At 35.6% G+C, this 26,716-nt stretch overlaps 1 protein-coding gene and 1 long non-coding RNA gene across 5 annotated transcripts in view; one reads left to right on the forward strand and one right to left on the reverse strand.

Moving 5' to 3' along the window:
• CDK13 (cyclin dependent kinase 13) overlaps positions 1-26,716 on the reverse strand; it is a 122,558-nt gene that overhangs the window by 28,468 nt on the left and 67,374 nt on the right. For all 4 annotated transcript variants that reach the window (XM_055590757.1, XM_055590755.1, XM_055590756.1 and 1 more), the window contains exons 6-7: positions 8,632-8,821; positions 7,287-7,343 (exon numbers count right to left, since the gene is read on the reverse strand). In XM_055590757.1, the coding sequence (XP_055446732.1) occupies positions 7,287-7,343; positions 8,632-8,821 (247 nt within the window). The remainder of the gene's footprint in view (positions 1-7,286; positions 7,344-8,631; positions 8,822-26,716) is intronic.
• On the forward strand, positions 1,663-25,110 carry LOC129659419 (uncharacterized). Its single transcript, XR_008718064.1, has 3 exons — positions 1,663-1,701; positions 1,800-1,919; positions 24,693-25,110. It is a non-coding gene; the product is annotated as an uncharacterized LOC129659419 (long non-coding RNA).

The raw sequence follows: 26,716 nt of genomic DNA on the forward strand, positions 1-26,716 counted from the left end.
CCTACCCTACTGCCCCCCAAGCATCACTGTACTTCTAACAAAGCCAAGTGCTGCCTTAACGGTGCATGACCAGGCCCGCAGGCAGCTCGGTCTTCTGTCTGGTCCAAACAGGTAAAAGGCAAGGCAGATGATCAGAGCAAGATTTTAGGCCCTTGATGTATTTAGAGATCCTGGATAATCCAAGTAAAATTCACAAACCACAGTTGATAACTTTGTTAAAGATACTCTTAAAAAATGAAAAAAGAAATCGCATAAAGGGAAATAACTAAGCTCTAAAATACTTCACTTTTCCAACAATACATAAAGTCTACACTTAATTATTTTAGAGCATAACTTACATGAGGAAAACATGAAAGAGTTCAGCTAAGTAAATTCACTGTATGACCAAATGTCATGTATCCTTCAGAATCTACTACATAAACACCTACCAAAATTACAAAAGAAATCTGGGACCTATTTCTAATACTAACCCTGCTTCTAAAGTCAAAAACCCAGGAGTCCTCTTTGATTCTCTTTTCTGTCAAATCTCGTATCTAATCTATCAACAACTCTGTCAACTCTACAACCGAATAGATCCTAAATCCAACCATTTCCCACGATTTCAAGGAAATCTGAGTCACTGCTCACTTTGAGTATGAGCCACTATTATCTTTTCTCTGGTACTCCTACAACAGTCTCTTAACTAGTTTCCCTGCCTCCATTTCTAGCCTTCTTCCCCCATTTTTATGGTTTTTAAGCATAAAACCAGGTCATATCAGTCAGCTGCTTAAACTGTCCAGTGATTTCCCACAGTAATTAAATAAAATTTAAACTTTATCTCCAGTGATAAGACTGTAACCTGGAGTACCTGTTACACTGGGAAACATCTTGGCCCCTTAACTTTGCAAGTCTGTTTCCAGGCCTTGCAGTTGCTGAGTTCCTTCTATTTGGAATGTTATCTGCCTAGATCTTCATTAAGTTATTATCTTCTCATCCCTCCGGTCTTAGCTCATTTTTACTTCACAAAGAGTTCTATCCTACTATTTTAGCTAAAATTACCCTAGCACCCCCCACCCACCGCCGCCCGCCACGCTCACAGTGACCCTTCAGAAACTATTTTATTTGCTTTTTAGTATTTAGTACTTTAAATTCTTTCTTCTACCCAATAGGTTCATGGTCTACCTTCTTTCATGATCGTGTAAATGAAACCAGGGACTTGGTCAATCTTTTATATCTCTTAATACGCAGCCAACAGGCATTACCTGGGTCAGTGTTTGGCATATAGTAAGTACTTATTAATATTCTTAATCAACTGACTTATGCCATAACTATCAATATATAACAATAAACACAATCTTTTCTTCATGCCCTTTTCCCATTCCCTTCTAATTTTATCCCACTTTCCTCCTTTTGATATTTTCTTAGAAAAATAAATTTCTGTATCATAAGATTGCTACAGAAAAATATAAGTAATTTTTTTTCCAATTGCTGCATCTTAGGATCACTTGTACATTATAACACATGCAAATTTAGAAGTCCTATAAATACCTATGTCTTAACATAAAAGGAAATTTATTATCTTGTAAACCTGCTTCCCATTTCCTATCTCAGCAAACAGCATCACAGTTTATGGCAGAGACTACAAAGCTGTTTCCTAAAATCTGTTCTTCCTTTCTTTGACAGGAGCTGCCCACCTACACTACATCTCTCATCCTCACTGCAGTTAAGTATGGCCTTGTGCCCAAGTTCTTGCCAAAGGAAAGTGAACACAGGTACCATTTCTAGCTTGGCTCACAACACCACTCCTTTCTCTTTTCTAGCTTCAAGCTGACAGACATGGTGACCGACTTGGAAGGCATGTGAAGAAAGACAGCACATCTTCCAATCTGGATCCTTAAATGACTGTGTGAAGCAGAGTCAACATTTCATCTAATAATATGGTAAATTACTCTCAATTTTGCATCAAGGTAAAGTAACAACTATTCCAGATTATTCAGTGAGAAATACAAACTTTTTATTCTTTAAGCCACTGAATTCTGAGGTTCTCTTTGTTATAAATTTAGTTTACCCTAATTAATAAGTCATTTATTCAGTTCCTTAAGCAGAAATCTTACCATAGGGGTAAAGGCAGGAATATGTCTACCAACATGCCAACCATCAAATTCTAACAATTCTGTATCTTATGATGAAATTCATCTCCATCTTTACAACAGCTATGCCCATTGCCTAGTTTAGCTATGATTATCCTACCGAGGTTTATTCAATAGCTTTATAACAGACTGCCCTTGCTTGCAGGCTTACAAGGTCAATTTACTTTCCAAAGTACAGCCAAAGTGATAATATAAAATAAAATGCCGATGTTTACACCTTCAATACACACTGCTGTCTCCAGGAGAATATCCACATGAGACCTATAAAATTACTTGGTTCTTGCTCTGACTACACTTGACTATCATTTCCCTGAGAAGGCTGAGCAAATGCTCATTTCTAGAGCTAGGAGACAGAGCCAGGGAGAGAAGAGAACTGGCAAAAGAACTTTAAAAAAGACAGGGGTGTTTTAATTATGTTTTAAATGTTTTAATAAACATTGAAGTAAGTTTTTAAATATAATTTTAAAGTTAATACTGACCAGAGACAACAAAAATGATTGTTGTATTAAAGTCAAAGAAAAACTTATGATAATTTACACAAAACTTTCACAAAATTGTGTCATGCCTCAGTTTTATCTTAGTGCTTAATGAGGAAAAAGCAAACACAGAGAAAGTAGGCAGACAGGACTCTAATATAAAAGAAAACTCAAAGGTAGATGGAATTAGCAGTGAATAAGACCAATCTTGAATTACCCAATGTAATAATCATTTATAGTGTTATCAAGAGAATATTTCATTGTATAATTAGGATACTGTGTTTACAAATGTAAAAACAAAAGTATAAGACACTGAAACTGTTTTGAAACTAGGACATTTAACTTCCAAGAAAGCTAAAGTACTGATGTAATAATGAAAATAGATCATCCAAAGTTAGACAAATAAATAAAAATCCAGAGTCCTCAAAACTAAACATTTAGAACTTGGTCTACTGGTTTAGCTACTCACAGTCAACATCCTAAAGATGGTTTTGTTTAGATCACAAAAAGAAAACACAAACTGAAGTGACACCATACATTTGACGATTTTTTTTTTGCTTCATGGACTAAAACAATTGTGGTATTGACATGTCTACCCAGTCTTTTCACACACACACAGAAAAAAACAAATTCACCCCTACTAAAAAAGAAACAACATTGAAAAATATACAGTGAGGTTCTTAGTGTTACAGAATAAATTAATACTTAAAACAATCCTAAAAATAAAAAAAAGAATTTTTTCATTCCAATTTATTCCCACAATTAAATTCCAAGCAATAAATTCCATAACCTAGCAGACAGACACACATAAAATCCCTCAGACATTAAATTAGAAAACAAAGAACAGTAACTCTAACAAGCTGTTACTCTCAGATGGCTAGAAACTAACTTTGTAAAAATCCAGAAATAATGGTCTCAACATTGAATATTCTGATTTTCAACTTCTACTGAGTATCTTCTGCAAATAAGTCTCATTAACAGTTTTTGGGGAAAAAAAGCAGACACTATTTCTTTAGTCCACTAGGGAAGTGACACCACCACCAGTTATTTTTCAAAGCTTCTACTTTAATGTGGCTAATTAGATAATAAATTGTAAAGTCATCAGACTTATAAATAATTTTCATGGTAAATCGCAGGTAATTTTAAATATCTGATGCTATCAAAATATTGTTAGATAGATAAGGTGATTTAAGGGAAATTCAGAAATGGAAGTATCACACAACTTGCTGGAAGACTAAATGAGTATATTTTATTTGGCAAAAATAAAATATAATATTTGAAGGGCCAACAACTAATCTTAATATAATTAATACAACATATTCAAGGATCAGAATTAATCAAGCAGTTACCATGGAAGTGTTTTATGTTTTAAGGCATATAAAACACAAAAGTTTAAAATAATGATACCTGTCTTTAAATAATTACAATTTTAGCTCTAGTGAAAAGACAAGAACAGAAAACGACCAGCCCTAAGGAGGCAATTAATTCTGAATATAATTTCATCTAGAACCTGGACAAGCAGCAACAGGTGGCTCCCATTCATACCCTACATAGGTTTGGGAAAATTTAGTTTTGGCTTTAATGGCAATCTTATGAAAAGCCTCTAGATGGCGATATTGTCTTTAAATGTTTAAAAATCTTTTATTCATGTTAACTTTCAGAACCAAGAAATAATACATGTTTTTCAATAAACTATAAATATCTTAGATATTTGAAATCCTTTATCTTAAAAGTTGAGAATAATGAAATACAGAGAGATTAACTGACTTGTTCAATATTCCACAACTGGTAAAATAGCAATGCCAGGCCTAGAGCCAAAGTTTCCTGATTTAGGCCTAAAGATTTTGAGTTCTTAGCATTAAAGAAGTAAATGTTCTAAGCTATAGTTTCCTCTCTAAAAGTGAAATTAATTTCAACTTATATACAAACTGTATTTTTTTCTTCATATGAGTCAATCACATAAAGAGAAAAAGATACCCCACCACTTGGAAAAGCACTGGGGCCAAGACCTAGTAAAATAAACACTCAGAAAGAGGGTTTATCATTGTGGCTGAAAGTCTTGGGAAAAGTTGGACCTAAACAAGCTACTAAAAAACTGAACGGATATGAGAAAATGGGGCAAAAACTCCCATTCTCAAGTTCTTTTTTTCCCCCAAGGCCAAATAAGGCAAAGCATTAATACTGATGTTCAAAATGAGAAAATGATTCTTCAACTTTAAAGGAATTATTTTCCCCCTAGTTTTAGCCCAGTGGTTCACCTTTTTTCTATTGTAGCACACAGGACATAAGAGATTCATATTGGTCACCCTCTACTTCATGTTCAATTCCTACACACTAGCTGTAGCTCTGTCCAGTTTTTCTCACTCAAAAAAAGACATACCAAATCAAATTACAGTGATAAGCTGAAATTTGCTATTTTAAAACAAAAAAACCCTAGGATAATTTCTTGAATACTTCATTTTATCTGTAATAGCTAATTATACTCAGAAAGTTTTTCAAAGTTTTCTTAATATTTAGATCGGGATATTATGGTTTCTTTCTGGTTCTAATAACAAAGAAATATGGATGAAAATCATTTGCTATGTATTTCAAGAAATATCTAGAGAATTTGGGATAATACAGTGAATCTGCTAAAGGCAGTGAATTTCAGTATTATTAAAATTTACTAGAATAATATGTTTAAAGTCATTCCATTAAGTTAAGCCTACTTCTTTACTGATTTAAAAGAAATCAGAATTATTTGAATCTGAAAAAAGTAATTTTTTAAAACTATATAACCCTGAAGGATAGGATATCTGCTTGTAAAACAAAATGATACACCAAGTTTTTAACTTGCAAATTTGAATAGGCAGAAAATTTCAGTATACATTACCTGAAAATGCAAAGTTATGGGATTTTAAATTCTCAATTCAGCAAGACAATGAGGACTAAGCCTCAGTTAACACGCCAAACCCCTGACACTCCACTGAAACCCTACATTCCATTAAAAAAAAAAATTCAGTGGGAGAGTGGATTCAGACATAAAATTTGGCTCTATAGGTTTTCTGAAACATACTTATTCCAATGTAGACAAATATCTGCATAAAAAGAATCATCAGATGGAAAATGGTAATTTAGCTGTTCTCCATCTCCACTGAAACCTAACATGAAAACAAGAGGAATAGGATTTATAGTCAAAGTATGAGAGACATATACTTTTATTAAGAAAGGATAACAAAACTACTATGAAATCTCAGTGAACCAGCTATGCAAGTGAAGTTTTGGATTAAGTACACTTATGAACCTATATATATGAACCTATATATTTTTTTCCTTCAAATTCTATCAAGAGGCATTATTATATATGATGGAAAGAATAAATAAGTGGAAGTTGGAAACTTCAAGCTACATACTCTAGATGATATTAACAAATACTTTTGAATATTTCAAGTCACTCAATCCTTTCTGGGTCTGTTTTCTCAAATGGAAATGAAGCTGTTAAGCTCTAGAACAACTTAAGCAAACAAGCAAAAGCATACAACCTTTCCTTTAAATATTAATTAGGTAAAACAAATAAAGGCAGAAAAGCTAGGGCTAAAGTACATATAGGGGACTGGAACACTGTCCGTTACAACCTGTCCATACCATTGTCTGAGGTTAAAAAGAACTCTAATGTATCCCAAACATACCATTTAAAAACCTCTAAATTCTAAAAATAATTTTCAGAGTTATGTCACAGGCACTACAAGATTAAAATATAAACCAATTTTTAATTCTAAAAAAGTACTTTTAAAAAGAATTTTTTTTCAAGTAAGCAGAAACTGGCAAACATTCAGTGAACATAAATACCTATTGTTAGGAATTCCAAATTAACTGACACTTTACTATATCTAATTATGATTACACTAAGTAAATTACAGAATTGTCATAAACAATTTACATATATATAACATATATCAATATAAAGAAACAACACTGTCTGACAAGAAAGGAATGGGCTAAACTGGAGATAATAAACCCAGTTAAATGCATAGTTTATCTACATAAGCTGCACTATTTCAGAAAAATATTTTATTTTGAAATTCCGTATTATTCTTCTGAGAATAATCCTTGTAAGACAAGTCATATTTCAGTACCATCATCCTTTGGAGCTAAATGGGATACAAATCCCAACCTTAGCCAGAGACTCCACACAAAGAAGTAGGTTGTTTAAGTAAAAGGTTCTAAGGAATTTAACAGACACAACTAGAGATATAACTATTGTTAAAAAAAATGTTTAAGGAAGTTCAAAATAATAACTAAAACAAAAAAATAAGCTTAAACATGCAACATAAACAGCATTTACTAAGGTTTTTCATTAAACACAAAATTACAAACATCTTAATGTCTAGATACACATTAGAAATTTAAGCATGATTTCTTTTTAAAAAATTCCTAAGCTCATTTAAGAAACTTTTAAAAGAAAATTATATTTACCTCGAGATATTAAAAATCTTTTATTTTTACATTGATTTAATGTACAAATTCTTATAAATAAAATAGTCAACCCAACATGATATAATACTTCATTATTTCATGTATTTAACCATGAAAAGAAAATTCCTCTTTTGTTAAAAAAAATAAAATATCAATAAGGTATTCTTAATATAGCTTCTAAAATTGTTCACTAATGTCTACAATATTCATTCGAAAATATTCTTACCTTTCTTCTGAGCTATACAATCGGGCAAGTCCAAAATCTGCAAGCTTTATCTGTCCTCTGATGGAAGTAAGATAAAATCAACAAAAAGTATTAGTTTATTCTGAATTGATGGTACACATTCTCTTCTATTTCTAAAACTAATTAGTAACTTTGATTACATTGCAGTACCCAAGGCTCTATAGGAAAAAGCAAATAGATAAGCTCACAACAATATAAGGCAAAAAAATCAGTACTTTTCTTTGAATAATTTCAGCTACTATTATATCAGTACTATTATTATATATATTATTATACATAAAAGTACTAATGTAAGAAGTTTCTCAGTATTATCCAGTTCCTATTTAGAAAAGTACACGTCAATGAAAATTAACAAAGTGAAGCAACTTGTATTACTTTAGTAATAATACAGATTACCTGTTAAATTCCAGCCAAAAATGCACAAAACCAAATCATATCATTTTAAATTTATGTTCAATTTTCCAATTCTTAAGAGTGACTAGGTGCTCTACAGAATACTTCCTATTAACTAAAATCAGGATCAGGCATGCCTCACTTTAACAAACATTAGCAATTACAATAGAATTATCAGAGTTCAGCTTATGCTACCAGTAAAATATTTAACATAAACTTTGACTATATGTAGGTACATACGTACATATATATAAACGCTTCAAAAATAGTTCACTTAAAAACTGTGATGACTTTTTAAAAAAATCCAAATTAAGAAAGATTCTAAAATCCATTTTTAATCTAGAACTAAAATCATATTGTTAGAAGAACCATTCATATCATTTGGAATACTATCACACAAGAAGGTCAACTAAGTATTAGGAGCCGGGAGGTGCTTATAATGCTCAGTAGTCTTTCCTTCCCTTTCTCTCCTCCATTGAGGTATGACAGTTGTTCTTCAGCAACAACAACAAAAGGAGGGGTTAAATAATTTTCCCAAGTTCACTTAAACTAGTATATCATTTATGGATACTAGTATATACATTCAAACTACTCTGTGGATTCAAACTCAGGCCTTTATGACTCCTAAATCCCTATAAGGTTAAAAAGAGTCTAAAGTTCTTCAGAGGTTTGATCCACTTTAATTCTATTAAATTGCTTAGATTGAGGAGATGGAATTTCAGCAAGTCAACAAAGTTTATCCTACATACATTATAAACTATTACTGGAAGTTAATTAATTGAAGTATATTTAACACAACTTCAGATGTAGTCCAAACTGTAATACTGATTATGTTAAAAATATTTTAAGCAATAAAAAACTAATTTTTAAATTTCATCAAGGTAGATAATATATAAGATTCATTTTAAAAATATTATGTCAAAATTCATCATACCTATTGTTTAGAAGAATATTTGAACATTTAATATCTCGATGCAAAAAGTTCTTCTTATGACAATAATCCAGACCTTCCATGAGCTGTCTCATAAATGACTTTATGTGATTTTCATTAAAATGAACCAAGCCTGATTCCAACAGTCCCATCAGATCATGGTCCATATATTCAAACACCAAATAAAATGCACCTAAGAACAAGAATAATTAATACATTGAAGATTTTATTCTTATAACTTTACCACAGGTTCAAAATTTTTAAAAAATAAAGTGCTGGGGAGAAAACTAATCCTTTAAAAGAACTGATACTTTTGTCATTTAATAATGTTTACTCTCTTCTCTCTGAATCTAGTATCAATAACATCCAAAGGAGATATCTAACCAACTTTCTTCCCCTAAAGAAAATTGCTATGATATAAAATCAACACGGCTAATTTTCACACTGCATAGTTTCTGGGTATGATTAATATAAAATAAATTCTTAACTGTTTTACTTACTGAACAAACTGTTTCTTGGCAAAAGTGGAAAAAATCAGTATAGTTCATCAAAGAAAATTTAAAGATGTTACAAGGGTTACTTTTAATTAAAAAAATAGTCCGGGTCCAGTTGGGCTTTATATGACTTCTAGTAAGTCTTCAATAAATGTAAAATTTAATTCTTTTATACAGCTCCAGAGTATGTGAAAGCATACAAATTACAGCTTAATTTTATAAAATCAACGTATTAATCCTACCGCTAAAACATACAACAGCACATAGCACATACACACGATACAAATGATAAATTCAAAATTCTTAAACAAAACTTGCGGAAACTGAATCCAAAGCTATTGTCTATACATATCTCACTCAAGCAGTTTAATTTACCAATTCAAGACTGAAAAAGCTAATAAAATTCCATACATCTATCTTTCAAAGTAAAAAAGCTATCAATACACCAAAAAGACATCAGAAGAAAGTTCACAATCAGTTCCTGATGAAAAACAGAGCAAAGGGGATTCCCTGGCAGTCCAGTGGTCAGAACAAAGCAATTCCACAGCAGGGCCTAGGTTTAATCCGTGCTCTGGGGATCCTGTAAGTCAGGTGGCAAGGCAAAAAAATAAAAATAAAAAAATAACTAGAGCAAAGATTTCATAGTAACCTTCCATTAGGATATTTTCTTAAAAGTTTGTAATGGTATTTCCCTGAAACAAACAATTACTGTCATATTTAACAGTAAAATGCAGGTGTTCCACACAAGACTAGAATGTTCATTATTACTAACTGTTCTACAACTTAGTAAAATTAAAAACAAATATTGAAAGTGAAAAAAACAAGATTACTGGTAGAAGAGATGACAATCTCCACAGATTCAAAAGAATTTTTAAAAAAGAAAAAGATACATTAGAAACACTGTATACAAAAAAGGTTAGTCCAGGGGCTTCCCTTGCGGCTCAGCTGCTAAAGAATCTGCCTGCAATGCAGGAGACCTGGGTGTGATCCCTGGGTTGATCAGATCCCATGGAGAAGGGAAAGGCTACCCACTCCAGTATTCTGCCCTGGAGAATTTCATGGACTATATACAGTCTATGGGGTTGCAAAGAGTCGGACAGGGCTGAATAACTTTCACACAAAAACAGACTTCTTACATGCCAGCAACAATTAGAACTTAAAATTAGAAACAATTAGAAAATAAAATTAAAATGACTCCACAACAGAAGAACAAATACTAAAAATGACACATGGACATCACCAGATGGTCAACACCAAAAAAATTATCTTCTTTGCAGCCAAAGATGGAGAAGCTCTATACAGTCAGCAAAAGAAAGACCAGGAGCTGGCTGTGGCTCAGATCATGAACTCTGTATTGCCAAATTCAGACTAAAATTGATGAAATCAGGGAAAACCACTAGACCATTCAGGTATGACATAAATCAAATCCCTTATGACTATACAGTGGAAGTGAGAAATGGATTTAGGGGACTAGATCTGACAGACACAGTGCCTGATGAACTACAGATGGAGATTTATGACATTGTACAGGAGACAAGAATCAAGACCATCACCAAGAAAAAGAAATGCAAAAAAGCAAAATGGCTGTCTGAGGAGGCCTTACAAATAGCTGTGAAAAGAAGAGAAGCAAAAAGCAAAAAAGAAAAGGAAAGATATAAGCATCTGAATGCAGAGTTCCAAAGAATAGCAAAGAGAGATAAGAAAACCATCCTCAGCGATCAGTGCAAAGAAATAGAAGAAAACAATAGAATGGGAAAGACTAGAGATCTCTTCAAGAAAATTAGAGATACCAAGGGAACATTTATTGCAAAGATGGGCACAATGAAGGACAGAAATTGTAGGTACCTAACAGAAGCAGAAGATATTAAAAATAGATGGCAAGAATACACAGAAGAACTGTACAAAAAAGATCTTCATGACACAGATGATCATGATGGTGTGATCACCCACCTAGAGCCAGACATCCTGGAATGTGAAGTCAAGTGGGCCTTCAGAACCATTACTACGAACAAAGCTACTGGAGGTGATGGAATTCCAGTTGAGCTATTTCAAATCCTAAAAGGTGATGCTGTACAAGTGTTGCACTCACTATGTCAGCAAATTTGGAAAACTCAGCAGTGGCCACAGGACTGGAAAAGGTCCGTTTTCATTCCAATCCCAAAGAAGGTTAATGCCAAAGAATGTTCAAACTACCACACAATTGCACTTATCTCACATGCTAATAAAATAATGCTCAATATTCTCCAAGCCAGGCTTTAACAGTATGTGAACCACGAACTTCCAGATGTTCAAGCTGGTTTTAGAAAAGGCAGAGGAACCAGAGATCAAATTGCCAACATCCGTTGGATCATCGAAAAAGCAAGAGTTCCAAAAAAACATCTGCTTCTGTTTTACTGACTATGCCAAAGCCTTTGACTGTGTGGATCACAACAAACTGAGGAAAATTCTTAAAGAGATGAGAATACCAGTCCACCTGACCTCTTGAGAAATCTGTATGCAGGTCAGGAAGGAACAGTTAGAACTGGACATGGAACAACAAATGGACTGATTCCAAATAGGGAAAGGGGTACGTCAAGGCTGTATACTGTCACCCTGCTTATTTAACTTAATGCCAAGTACATCATGGGAAATGCTGGGCTGGATGAAGCACAAGCTGGAATCAAAAGATTGCTGGGAGAAATATCAATAAACTCAGATATGCAGATGACACCACCCTTATGGCAGAAAGTGAAGAAAAACTAAAGAGCCTCTTGATGAAAGTGCAAGAGGAAAGTGAAAAAGTTGACCTAAAATTCAACATTCAGAAAACTAAGATCATGGCATCTGGTCTCATCACTTCATGACAAATAGATGGGGAAACAGTGACATGCTTTATTTTGGGGGGCTCCTGCAGATGGGGACTGCAGCCATGAAATTAAAAGATGCTTGCTCCTTGGAAGGAAAGTTATGACCAACCTAGAATGCATATTAGAAAGCAGAGACATTACTTTGCCAACAAAGGTCCATCTAGTCAAACCTATGGTTTTTCCAGTAGTCATGTATGGATGTGAGAGTTGGACTATAAAGAAAGCTGAGCACAGAAGAATTGATGCTTTTGAACTGTGGTATTGGAGAAGACTCTTGAGAGTCCCTTGGACTGCAAGGAAATCAGTCCTGAATATTCATTGGAAGAACTGATGTTGAAGCTGAAACTACAATACTTTGGCCACTTGATGCCAAGAGCTGACATTTGAAAAGACCCTGATGCTGGGAAAGATTGAAGGCGGGAGGAGAATGGGACAACAGAGGATGAGATGGTTGGATGGTATCACCGACTTAATGATATGAGTTTGAGTAAACTCCAGGCGTTGGTGATGGACAGGGAGGCCTGGCACGCTGCAGTCCATGGGGTCACAAAGAGTCGGACACGAACAAGCGACTGAACTGAACTGAACCAACAAAAGACCAGGACAACAATAGAAAATGAAAAATTAATGAACTGTCAACATGCAGATGCCTATGTATTTAATCTCACTATTAATAAAAATATACAAATCATATACCACTTTTAACTAAGAGGAAAATATTTCCAAAGGAAAGCTACACAGTATTAACAAAGGTATGACGTAAACATACATCATCATATGCTGCCAGTAGTAAACTGGCATATTTACAAAATATAATTTGGCAAAGGCACCCAAAGCTTTAAAAATCCTGTACCCTTTAACATAGCAAGGGCTTTTATAGATGTTTAGCACAAAGAAATAAAGACATAAAAGATTTTTCTATAAGCATGCTCACTAAAAGTAATAATACCTAAAAACATTAAGCAAAAAAGAAAAACATGGTACACCTATACCATACCATGCACTCTGAAAAATACTGCAGAAGTATGTTGCTGATATGGAAATATACTGATGATACTGAGTTAAAGTAGATTATCAAAGATTACGCAGCTGATACCTCTATCTCACTATCTTTGATGGTATTAAGTAACACAGTTAATTATATAAAGAGTATCCACAGTTGAACAGCCCAATACAGTGACTACTAGCTACATATGGCTACTGCTTACTTGAAATGTGGATGTTCTAAATGTTCCTGAAGTGTAAAACATACACTGATTTCAAAAACTCACTACAAGTAAAAAAATTAATATGTTGATAATTTGTTAAATTGTTTCCAAATGAAATAATTTATTGATATACTGTTAAATAAAAATATTATTAAAACTAACAGTTTTAAAACATAAGTCTAAGAGATTGTGTTAAGTTAAAACATAATGTCTTGCATTCTATTTATACTTTTCCAACTCTTTGTGGCCCTCTGGACTGTTGCCTTCCAGGCTCCTCTGTCCATGGGGATAGAGTGGGTTGCCATGTCCTCCTCCAGGGGATATTCCCAACCCAGGGATTGAACCCAGGTCTCCTGCATTGCAGGCAGATTCTTTACCGTCTCAGACACCAGGGAAGACCGTACTGAATTAGAGTAAGAACTGAAACATGAGCGCTAAAACTATCCCCATATGTAGATGACATGAACTTTTGTTCTCTGAAAAGACATACACATTCTCTATAAAAAAAATTATTAAAAACTTTCTTGGATCATTTGCCCTATGAAGCCAGCCTCCAGGTTGTCAAATAATCAACTAACACTTTTGAAAGGTCCACACTAACAACTGAGACCTTCCCTCAACAGTGAATTACAATTTGCCAGCCACGTGAGAGAGCCAACCTGGAATAGATTCTCCAACCTTGGTTACACCTTCTAGTGATGATGCCCCAGTCAACATTTCACTTCAATTTTATGAAAGAATTCAAGTCAAAACTGACTAGCTAAGGTTCCCAAATTCCTGCCCACAGAAACTGCAAAAAAAAGTTTCCAGCATCACTTTTGAAGTACAGATGCCAAAGATGTGAACTTACATCTAAATAATCATCTATAGCTAACTTCCATTTATAGGATTAGAAGAATAAGCTCAGTCAGTTCAGTCACTCATGTCTGACCCTTTGCAATCGCATGGACTGCAGCACACCAGGCTTCCCTGTCTCTCACCAACTCCTGGAGCTTGCTCAAACTCATGTCCATCGAGTCAGAGATGCCATCCAACCATCTCAACCTCTGTCATCCCCTTCTTCTTCTGCCTTCAATCTTTCCCAGCATCAGGGTCTTCTCCAATGAGTCAGTTCTTCATATCAAGTGACCCAAGTATTGGAGCTTCAGCATCAATCCTTCCAATGAATATTCAGAATTGATTTCCTTATGATTAACTGGTTAGATCTCCTTGCAGTCCAAGGGACTCTCAAGAGTCTTCTCCAACACCACAGTTCAAAGGCATCAATTCTTCAGTGCTCAGCTTGTCTTTATGGTCCAACTCACATCCATACATGACCACTGGAAAAACTACAGCCTTGACTAGACAGACCTTTGTTGGCAAGGTAATGTCTCTGGTTTTTAATATGCTGTCTAGGTTGGTCATAACTTTTCTTCCAAGGAGCAAGCGTCTTTTAACTTCATGGCTACAGTCCCCATCTGCAGTGATTCTGCAGCCCAAGAAAATAAAGTCTCTCATTGTTTCCATTGTTTCTCCATCTATTTGCCAGGAAGTGATCGGACCAGAAGCCATGATCTTAGTTTTTTGAATGTGGAGTTTTAAGCCAGCTTTTTCACTCTCCTCTTTTACTTTCATCAAGAGGCTCTATAGTTCTTCACTTTCTGCCATAAGGGTGGTGTCATCTGCATATCTGAGGTTATTGATGTTTCTCATGGCAATCTTGATTCTACCTTTTTGCTTCATCCAGCCAGGCATTTCGCATGATGGACTCTACGTGTAAGTTAAATAAACTTGTGACAATATACAACATTGACCTACTCCTTTCCCAATTTGCAACCAGTCTTTTGTTTCATGTCTGGTTATAACTGGTGCTACTTGACCTGCATACAGATTTCTCAGGAGGTAGGTAAGGTGGCCTGGGGTTACCATCTCTTTAAGAATTTTCCACAGTTTGTCAGTAAAGTAGATTTTTATTCTGGAACTCTCTTGTTTTTTCGATGATCCAGCAGATGTTGGCAATTTGATCTCTGGTTCCTCTGCCTTTTCTAAATCCAGCTTGAACATCTGAAAGTTCTTGGTTCACTTATTGTTGAAGCCTGGCCTATAGAATTTTGAGCATTACTTTGTTGGCATGTGAGATGAGTGCAATTGTGTGGTAGTTTGAACATTCTTTGGCACTCCCTTCTTTGGGATTGGAATGAAAATGGACCTTTTCCAGTCCTGTGGCCACTGCTGAGTTTTCCAAATTTGCTGGCATATTGTGTGCAGCACTTTCACAGCATCATCTTTTAGGATCTTCAATGACTCAGCTGGAAGTCCATCACCTCCACTAGCTCTGTTCATAGTGATGCTTCCTAAGGCCCACTTGACTTCGCATTCCAGCATGTCTGGCTCTAGTGAGTGAGCAAACCACTGTTGATATCTGGGTCATGTAGATCTTTTTCGTATAGTTATTCTGTGTATTCTTGCCACCTCTTCTTAATCTCTTCTGCTTCTGTTAGGTCCACACCTTTTCTGTCCTTTACTACCATGAAAGACAGCATGTGTCAAACCCAAAACATGGTCTATTCTTCAATCAATGTTCAATGCTCAGTCATGTCCAACTCTTTGTGACCCCATGGACTATAGCCCACAGGTTCCTCTGTCCATGGAATTCTCCAGGCAAGAATACTGGTGTGGGTTATCATTTCCTCCTCCAGGGGATCTTCCCAACCCAGGGATAGAACTGCAACCTCCTGCATTGTGGGCAGATTCTTTACTGTCTGAGTCACCAGGGAAGCAATAAGTAGAGCAAAAATGTTAAAAGGCAAGAGTAGATACTATAGATCACAAGAGACTTAAGATAATATTAACCACACAGTGTGCAGATCTCTTGCTTGCATCCAGATTCAATGAAAGCCAATTATGAAAAATATTTTTTGAGACAACTAGGTAAATTTAAATATGGATTGTTCAATAAAACAAGATTAGCAAAATGTGATAACTGCTAAATGTAAGGCATGGAGACAGTGGGATTCATCATACTTCTTTGTCTACTTTTAATTATGTTTGAGCATTTCAGTAATACTGAATTTTTTAAATGTCTGAAAAAAACTAAATAAATGAAAAACATAGGAGACATTCAAGTTATCTTGAATTAAGGGATGTATTTGTTGTTCTCATATTTTTATTTTTATTTTATCAGGTTGCATATTTACATAGTTTTAGGCAATGTTTTCAAACGGTGTGTCATGAAATCAATTTAGTAGGTCATGACCTACATTTCAAAAAGCTTTTTTCTCTTGCTTGATATTTTTTCTTATTTTGTATTTAAACATAAAATCGCATGTAATAATATTTTTATATAGCATGCCAAGTAAAATTTCATTTTGGTAGGAATTTATATACATACATATGCTTAGAAAAATGTCCAATATCAAAATTCTAAGAGCAGTTTATCTCTGTGAGCAGATGGGTGATTTTTACTTTCTTCTTATGCTGCCATTTTCTGACTTTTCTATAAGGAATACAAATAATAAGTTTTAAATATATTAACAATTGGGCCTAGAATACAAATTCATAAGGAATAAGCAAATAACCCAAATGAAAGAAATGGCAATATCACAAATAAAGATGCACTCAGGAATCTGAAATGGCAGACAAAGATGCTTCAGACCTCACTCTAATTGGGAAAGTACTAATCAAAAAAACGAAACCATTTTTACCTATCAGGCTGACAATATTTAGTGATGTCCAAATGAAAGGAAATTCATACACTGCTACAATTTTTTGACAAAGTAGGCTAACGAAAGAAAATATCATTTGACTTGGATATCACACTTTTGGAAGTAAACTAAGGAAATGACATAAGCAGCATGCAAGGATACATGTATAAACACATTTCTAGCAGTACTGTTAGTAATGGGAAAAGAGGGGAAAACTGAGTGCCCATCAAGAAGAATGGTTAAATCAGCCCAGTTTATGCATACCATGCCATATTATGCAGCTAGAAAAAGAAAGCTTTATCACCTTGAGATATGTTATATTCTTTAGTAAGAAAAGTAAAATACAGAATAAATAAAAGTAATTATCACAGGGGGCTTATGGTTTCCGATCCAGCAGTCAGGAGTTTGGAAGTTCCCACACCCATCCTCATAGCAAATAGAAAAACAAACTAAAAATCAACAGTTCTTAGATTATCAGAGAACTGGGGTCACAGAGCAAACCACTGCCCCCAAAATTGGTGAGCGAGATAGGCAGATACAGAGAATCATCAATTCAGCAAAGCTCAGAAGCAGAAAACACCACAACAACAATTACCAGCATAGGAAAGCCTAAATTATGATTGAAAAATTGCTGAAGACTCAGCATGAACAAATTTAAGTTAAAACTCCAGGGGTTCCAGTCTTAGGGAAGCCCCCCAACCACTTTTGTGAATTTCATCACCAGGAACCCTACCAGGTTATCTATCAAACTGAAAAGCAAGTTGTTCTTCCAGGAAAGTGAGGGGGAAAACAGTCATGATGAAATATCCCTAAAACATTCTGTTCTTGAACAAGGTCTGTCCTCAAGAGAAACTGTTTTACCAGAGTCTAACCAACTGGGCTTCAGTAAGAGCCTCATCAGCCTAGCAAAAAGGAAATATCCAATTCCAGAACACTCTAGTCTTTGACTTAGGGTAAAGAAACACTAAACTCCAGTTCCTTTTAGCATTCCTGTCTCACTTAAGAGGGAACAGAAACAAGAAAACAGGTAAACATGTCTTGAGGATAGAGACTCTCTAAAAAACTAAGGCCAAATCATAGGACTACAGAACACTTCCCTTCACCCTATAACTTACCATCATATGTAAGAACAGGGTACTACAAAATAACTATGCATCTCAGACCTTATTTAAGAAGAAGTCTCCAGGGAAACCAAAAGACAACAGGGAAGGAAATTTTAGCCTCTGATACAGCTTCAGCAAACAGTAAACACCAAACACAACCTAACTGCTAGCCAGATAAATATAAAACCTTACACTGAAAGTCAATTTATCTCATTTTCTTTTACTAAATATATTATATATACCTTTCAACAGAAAATTACAAGGCATGCTAAAACACAGTCTGAATATGGAAAACCAAGCATAATGGAATTATCACACCAAGAATTTTTAAGTAACAGTGATTAATATTCTAAGGGCTCTTATGGAAAAAATAAACAACATGCAAGATGGGTACTGTAAGCAGAAAAATGGAAATTTTGATGGAAATAAAAAATACTGTAAGAGAAACAAAGAATGGCTTTGTTGGGTTCATCAGTAAACCAGATTTAAACAAGCAAAGAATCAGTGAGCTTGAAGATATGTCAAAAGGAACTTCCAAAGGCTGAAATGCCAAGGAAAACAAGAAAGTGAAAAAGAAAGTCCAAAAAAACGTGGAACAATAACAACATAGATGTAAATAGGAATACCAGAAACAAATAAGAGAATGAGGAAAAAAGGAAGGAGGAAGGGGATGGGGGAAGGACAGGAAAAAACCTAAAACTAATAATGATTGAAATTTCCCCAAATGATAAATATCCAACCACAAATCCAGGAAACTTAAATATAAAGGAGGATAGATAACAAAACATCTACACCTAGGTCTATCACATGCAACCTGCGGAGAATCAAAGACAAAAAGAAAACCTTGACAGAAGCCAGGTTAAAAAAAAAAACAAAACTTACCTATACAGTAGGAAAGATAAAATGCATATTGGATTTCTCCTCAGAAGCTATACAAGCAAGAAGACAGTGAAATGAACTATTTATAAAGTGTTGAACGAAAAAAACCGACCAACTTAAATGAAGGTAGAATAAATTATTTTCCTTATTATTCACTGACCAAACAGTTAAGAGTCTTTCTGTTTAAAGCAATAATAGCAAAAATGAGTTGAGTGATTACAGCTTGTAGATAAGTAAAATGAATAACAATAATGTTATAAGGGATAGGAGGGAGGAAATGGGAATCCTCTGTTATGAGGTACCTAAAGATCCTCTGGAAGAGGGCATGGCAACCCAATCCAGTATTCATGCCCAGAACATCTCATGGACAGAGGAACCTAGTGGACTATGGTCCACAGGGTCACAAAGACTGTCGGACACAATTGAAGCATGAACTCATGCATACAACCTAAAGTAGTATAATGTTATTTTAAAGAGAACTTGGACCAACTGTAAATGTACATTGCAAACACAAGCTCAACTAAAAAAAAATTTTTTAAGGATTTATATGCTCAGAAAAGAGAAGAAACAGTCATATAAAAAGACAAAGATGAGAGAAGGCAGAAAAAGAATAGAAGAAAAACAGCAAGGGTAACTAATGGAAAACAAAACAAATTACAGTCGATAATAATTCAGATACATCAACAAGTACTTTAAATGCCAATGGTCTAAAATATACCAATTAGCAGAGCAGAACGTTGTACTGAATTTTTAAAAAGGCCCAACCCAATTGTATGTTGTCTACAAAAAAAAATCCACTTTAAATATAAAGACCGACAGAGTAATACTAAGCAAAAGAAAGCAGGAGAAACTATATTAAACTTCAGATAGAGCTGAGTTAAGAGCAAAAGAAGTCAAGAGGAATAAAGTGGAGAATTACATAAGGAATGCTCATTACATAAAGGAATCAATTCTCCAAAACATGTGTATAATGTGTATAATCCTAAAACAGTGTCAAAACTCTCCATTGCAGTTGGACACTTCAAGACCCCTCTAAGATTAACTGGCAAATTCAATACAAAGAAATTAGTAAGAACATATTTGAACACCACTATCAGTCAGCTGGATCTAATTTATGTCTGTATAATACTTCAAAAACAGCAGAATAAATACATCTTCTCAATTCCCCATGAAACATTCACCAAGACAGACCCAGTCACACACATAAAATACACTTAAGCAAATTTAAAAGAATAGAAATCATACAAAGTATGCTATCAGACCACAATGGAATTAAACTAGAAATCAGTAACAGAAAGATAGCTGGAAAACTGCAAAATACATTAAAATTTTTTTTTCTAAATAACAGGTGGGTTAAAGGAGAAATCTAAAAATTAATTTTTAAATATTTTGAAGTAAATAAAACACACTTTACCAAAACACTTGGGATACAGCAAAGCTATCACTTAGGGCAAAATTATAGCACGGAATATATGTATGTTTTTTACTGATTTTAGATGTTCTTTTCTAAAATCAATTACCTCTGCATCCACCCAAGGAACTAGAAAAAGAGCTAAGTAAGCAGAAGAGGAATAATAAAAATTGGAACAGAAATCAGTGATATTGAAAATGGGAAATCAATACAAAAAGAAAAATCAGTGAAACTGAAAACTGATCCTCTGAAAAGAACAATATAATTGGTAAGGCTCTAACCAGGTTAACTAAGGGAAAAAAGAGGAAAAGTACAAATTATTAATATCAGAAATGAAAGAAGGGACACATCACTATTGCTCCCTCAAACATTAAAAGCATAGCAAAGGAATATATGAACAACTCAATGACCACAAATTGTATATTCTAGATGACATGAACCAACAACTAGAAAGACACAACCTACCAAAACTTACACAGTGAGAAACAGATCATCTTAATAGGCTCAAATCTATTACAGAAAATGAATCAATAATTAATAGCCTTTCAAAACAGAAAGCATAGACCCAAACAGCTTGACTGGCGAATTTCACCAAACGTTTAAGGAAGACATTATATCAGTTCTCTAAAATCTCTTCCAGAAAATACAAGAAGAGCTAAGAAATACTACTTCCAAACTTATTCCAATAGGCCAGCATTACTCTAATACCAAAACTAGACACCTGATCTTCAACAACAGAGCAAAGGCATTTTGGTGGAAAAACAGCGTCTTCAACAAAGGCTGCTTAACAAGTGGACACAGACATGGCAAGAACAAAAAAGAAAAAAAGAATCTAGATACAGACCTTAAACACTTCACAAAAATTAACTCAAGACACATCATAGACCTAAGGGCAAAATGCAAAACTAAAAAACTCCTGCTGCTGCTAAGTCACTTCAGTCGTGTCTGACTCTGAAACCCCAAAGACAACAGCCCACCAGGCTCCTCTGTCCACAGGATTCTCTAAGCAAGAATACTGGAGTGGGTTGCCATTTCCTTCTCCCAAAAAACTCCTAGAAGATAACAAAACAGAAGACCCCTGACAATGACACCAAAATTGCAACCAGGGAAAAAGAATTGGGGTTCTTGTGAAGGAAGCTGGACTTGATCAAAATTAAAAACTTCAGCTCTGCAAAAGATACAATTAGGAGAATAAAAAGACAAGCCAGACTGGGGAAGATCTTTTTAAAATGTATCTGATAAGGTCTGGTATACAACACATGTGCTTTCCTGGTGGCTCAAACGGTAAAGAATCTGCCTGCAATGTGGGAGACCTAGGTTCGACCCCTGGGCTGGGAAAAATCCCCTAGAGGAGGGTATGGCAACACTTGCCTAGAGAATCCTCATGGACAGAGGAGCCTGGTGGGCTATACAGTCCATGGGGTTGCAAAGAGTCTGACACAACCAAGTGACTAAGCACAGCACAGCACAACACATATGACATATACAAAGAAGCATAAAAACTCAATAATAAGAAAACAACAGTAGCAATGAGAGACAAGAAGCCCTTCTTAAGTGAACACCACAAAGAAACAGAGGAAAACAATAGAATGGGAAAGAGACCTCTTCAAGAAAATCAGAGATAACAAGGGAAAATTTCATGCAAAGATAACCACAATGAAGCACAGAAATGGCAAAGACCTAGCAGAAGCAGAAGATGCTAAAAACAGGTGGCAAGAATACATAGAAGAACTATACAAAAAAGGTCTTAATGACCCGGAGTTAACCACAAAGGTGTGGTTCCTCACCTAGAGCCAGACATCTTGAAGTGTGAAGTCAAGTGGGCCTTAGGAAGCAAAACAAAGCTAGTGGAGGTGATGGAATTCCAGCTGAAGTATTTCAAAGCCTAAAAGATGAGGCTGTTAAAGTGCTGCACTCCATGTGTCAGCAAATTTGGAAAACTCAGCGCAGCCACAGGTTTGGAAAAGGTCAGTTTTCATTTCACTCCCAAAGAATGGCAATGCCAAAGAATGTACAAACTACTATACAGTTGTACTCATTTCACATGCTAGCAAGGTGATGCTCAAAATCCTTCAAGTTAGGCTTCAGAAGTACCTGAATCAATAACTTCTATATGTACAAACTGGGTTTAGAAAAGCCAGAGGAACCAAAGATCAAACTGCCAAAATCAGTTGGATCACAGAGAAAGCAAGGGAACTCCAGAAAAACGTCTACTTATGCCTCAGTAACTACGAAAAAGCCTTTGACTGTGTGGATCACAACAAACTATGGAAAATTTTTAGAGAGGGGAATACCAGACCATCTTACCTGTCTCTTGAGAATGCTGTATGCAAGACAAGAAGCAAGAGTTAGAATCTAATGGCAGAAAGCAAAGAGGAACTAAAGAGTCTCTTGATGAGGATCAAAGAGGAGAATGAAAAAACTGGCTTAAAACTCAACATTCAAAACACAAAGATCATGGTATCCAATCCCATCACTTCATGGCAAATAGATGGAGAAAAGTGGGAACAGTCACAGACTAGATTTTCTTGCTCCAAAATCACTGTGGACTACAGCCAGGAAATTAAAAGACGCTTGCTCTTTGCAAGAAAAGCTATGACAAACTTCAACAGTATATTAAAAAGAGACATCAGTTTGCTGAAAAAGGTCAGATAGTGAAAGCTATGGTTTTTCCAGTAGTCAGGTATGGATGTGAAAGTTGGATCATAAAGAAGGCTGAGCGCCGAAGAACTGATGCTTTACAACTGTGGTGCTAGAGAAGACTCTTGAGAGTCCCTTGGACAGCAAGGAAATCAAACCAGTCGATCCCAAAGGAATTCAATCCTGAATATTCATTGGAAGAATTGATGCTAAAGCTCCAATAATTTGGCCACCTGATGTAAAGAGCTGACTCACTGGAAAAAACCCTGATGCTGGGAAAGACTGAGGGCAGGAGAAGAGGATGACCGAGGATGAGATGGTTAGACAGCATCACCAATTCAATGGACATGAATTTTAGCAAACTCCAGGAGACAGTGAAAGACAGGGAAGCCTGGGGTGCTGAAGTTCATGGCATCACAAAAAGTCAGACACAACTTAGGGACTGAACAACAAGAAAACAAAAAGCCTAATTTAAAAATGAGTGAAAGATCTGAAGATACTTCCCCAAAGACACAGACTGCAAATAAGTACACGAATAGCATCATGTTTCAACAGAGAAAGGCAAATTAAAACAACAATGTCATACATACTTAGAATGACAAAAATCCGTAACACTGACAATGCCAAATGCTGGTGAGGACAAGGAGCAACAAACTCACTCACTGCTTGTGGAAATGCAAACACATCCATTTTTGAAGACAATTTGGAAATTTCTTACAAAAGCAAACATACTCTTACATACAATCCAGTAACTTCACTCCTTGATATCTACCCAAAGAGGTTTAAAATTGTTATTTACATAGAAACTTTCACATGAATGTTTATAGCTGCTTTATTCCTAACTGTAAAAACTTGGAAGCAACCAAGATGTCTCTTAGTAGGTGAATGGGTAAATAAATACATCCACACAACAGAACACTGATCAGCACTAAAAACAAATGAGGTATAAAGCTATGAAAATTCATGCAGCAAACTTAAATCTCTATTACTAAGTGAAAGAAGCCAATCTGTAAAGGCTACATACTATGTATTTCCAACTTTGATGATATTCTGAAAGAGGTAAAACTATGCAGACATTAAAAAAAATAAAAACCAAGTGTTTGCTACGGATAGTGGTGGAGGTGGGCAATGAAAGGTGGGCACTGGGATTTTTAAGACAGGGAAAGTATTGTGTGTGTGTGTGTGTGTGTGCGCACGCATGTGTGCCTGTTAGATTCTCTGTGGGGCTCTCTGTGCCTTTGTCTTTACCTCTTTGTGTCCCTTTCTGTGGCTCTATCAAACTGTTTTTGTTGGATTCTGTGTCTCTGGCTTGACTGACTGCCTGGCTCTCTCTCAGTTTATATACTTAAATATAGGTTTTTATTATTTAAATATAGTTTTTCTTATTATTTCTATTTCCATTTCTGTGCATAGACAAAGGTCTTGAAGATATATAACAGGCTATTAACCCTGAGCTGGGCAAAGTAGCAAGAGAAGGGAAATTAGTTTTTTCTTTATATATATTATTTCAATGATTATAAAAAAACTCAGGTTTCTACTTCTTACAGAACTTCATTTTCAAAAGAAAAATATTAAAGAATTTACAGTTAACAGTCCTTAAAATACAAAATTTCTAAATTTAGTAAAAGTTGATGGCATTCTACAATCATAGTTAAAGCAATAAAATGCAATGAAAGCACCCTAGGGGGAATAAACTATAGTGTTACTTGCAGTTCTGATCACCTTCATTGAGTAAAAAGTAGAGTCATCATTTTTCACTGTAATTAGATTGAATCCCTTAAATGTCTACTTCTCCAAAAGGTCCAGAACAACACTTGACAGAAGACAACTCAAGCATTTGAGGCCTGGGAATCACAACTGGAAAACCAGTGGAGCCCTCCCATCAACCTCCATCAACCAGAACAGCCCTGTGCTACTGGGGCATTCTAGGACCACAAGATATTTAAGAGGGACCTCCTTAATCCAAACCTCTCATCCAAGTTTCGGTTAAACTTGGACTACTTCTACAATTCAAAGTACAATGATTTGATCAAAAAAGGTAATTTGTCAATCTCCTAAACATTCTATTTTGTTTTGGGTATGGAGCAAAACAGCTTTCAAAATCCTATGGCAAGGTTCCCTCTCTCCACTTCTCTGTGCTGGCTCTATCCTCAGACCGCATACTGTCTCAAGGTGATCGCTACAGCAATAGCCCCTTCCTGCTCTCAGGTGCACAGGTGACAGGTAAGAGACCTCACTCAATGTACATGCAGGTGTTGCAGTGAAAGTTGCTCAGTCACGTCCAACTCTTATGGATTATACAGTCCACGGCATTCTCTAAGCCAGGAGACTGGAGAGGGTAGCTATTCCTTTCTCCAGGAGATCTTCCCAACCCAGGGATCAAACCCTGGTCTCCCACATTGCAGGCAGATTCTTTACCAGCTGAGCCACAAGGGAAGCCCAAGAATACTGCAGTGAATAGTCTATCCCTTCTCCAGTGGATCTTCCCAACCCAGGAATCGAACCAGGGTCTCCTGCATTGCAGGTGGATTCTTTACAACATGGAACCTTAGGAAAAGTCTCAAATCCATGGACAGAAAGACTGTAAGGCTCAAAGCTAGCCAAACCTGAGTGACATGTATCTAGGGAGCCAGAAGTGAAGTCAGCTCCACAGTTTCATGGACAAAGAAAAGATAAAAGCCGGAACCTCAAAAACAAACAAAAAAGCTCAAGGCTACTAGGAAGTAAATTAAGTAGGAAGTGGGGTAAATTGGTTGGGATTGGGGGCAGGAGGAGAAGGGGACAACAAAGGATGAGATGGCTGGATGGCATCGCTGACTCGATGGACGTGAGTCTCAGTGAACTCCAGGGGTTGGTGATGGACAGGGAGGCCTGGCGTGCTGCGATTCATGGGGTCGCAAAGAGTCAGACACGACTGAGCGACTGATCTGATCTGAGGGTAAATTGGTAGGAGATGCCAAAATATGTCCAATACAGTAATAACCTACTCCAAAGAAGGGCCAATATCAAGCTATATTCATTAAAGTTGAGAGCTTATCAACCTATATTAAATCTAGAAAATAATGTACAAATCCAATTCACTTTCAAGAAACTCATGTAAAGCCATAGACAAATAACAAAAAAACCTTGTAAAGTACAAAATTCATTCAATTCCTGTTACCCCAAGTTATCTGTAAAAATAGACAAATCTTATGAGTATATATATGAGTATATATATATGAGTATATATAACAGTTGTCAGAAAATCCCATTATACACCAAAATGACCTAAAATCCCCAAATCGGAAATTTGGTAACTGAAAACCCCAGAGTGAAATGAACTTAAGCCTTATGAACAAGCCCAGTGACGGAAGATGAGTCAGTAAACGATTATTACATTCACTAAAATAAAACATTAAAGTCACAGCATTAAAAAAAGAGGATACTGGAATTTCCTAGTGGTAAGTTCTGCCCGTTGGATAAGAATCCGCCTACCAATACAGGGGGACATGGGTTCAATCCCTGGTCTGAGAAGATTTCACAAGGCACAGGGCAACTAAGCCTGTACACCACAACCACTGAAGAAGCCCGCACACCGCAACAGAGCCCTCTCACTACAACTAGAAAAAGCCTGCACGTAGCAAAGACTCAGCGCAATCAAAAAATTAAAAAAAAAAAGGATATCAATGCAACTTGCCACATTCTATATTAAAAATGGTCAATAACTCCATTATCTTTATGACTCAGTATGTTTGGCTGCCAGTTCCCACCTGTCCTAGACAGACTACTAATTTAAATGGAAAAAAAAAAGGACAAAAGGACAAAACCAGTGCGTAACCTTTACA

The sequence above is a fragment of the Bubalus kerabau genome, chromosome 8, assembly GCF_029407905.1.
Source record: "Bubalus kerabau isolate K-KA32 ecotype Philippines breed swamp buffalo chromosome 8, PCC_UOA_SB_1v2, whole genome shotgun sequence".
Lineage (NCBI taxonomy): Eukaryota > Metazoa > Chordata > Mammalia > Artiodactyla > Bovidae > Bubalus > Bubalus kerabau.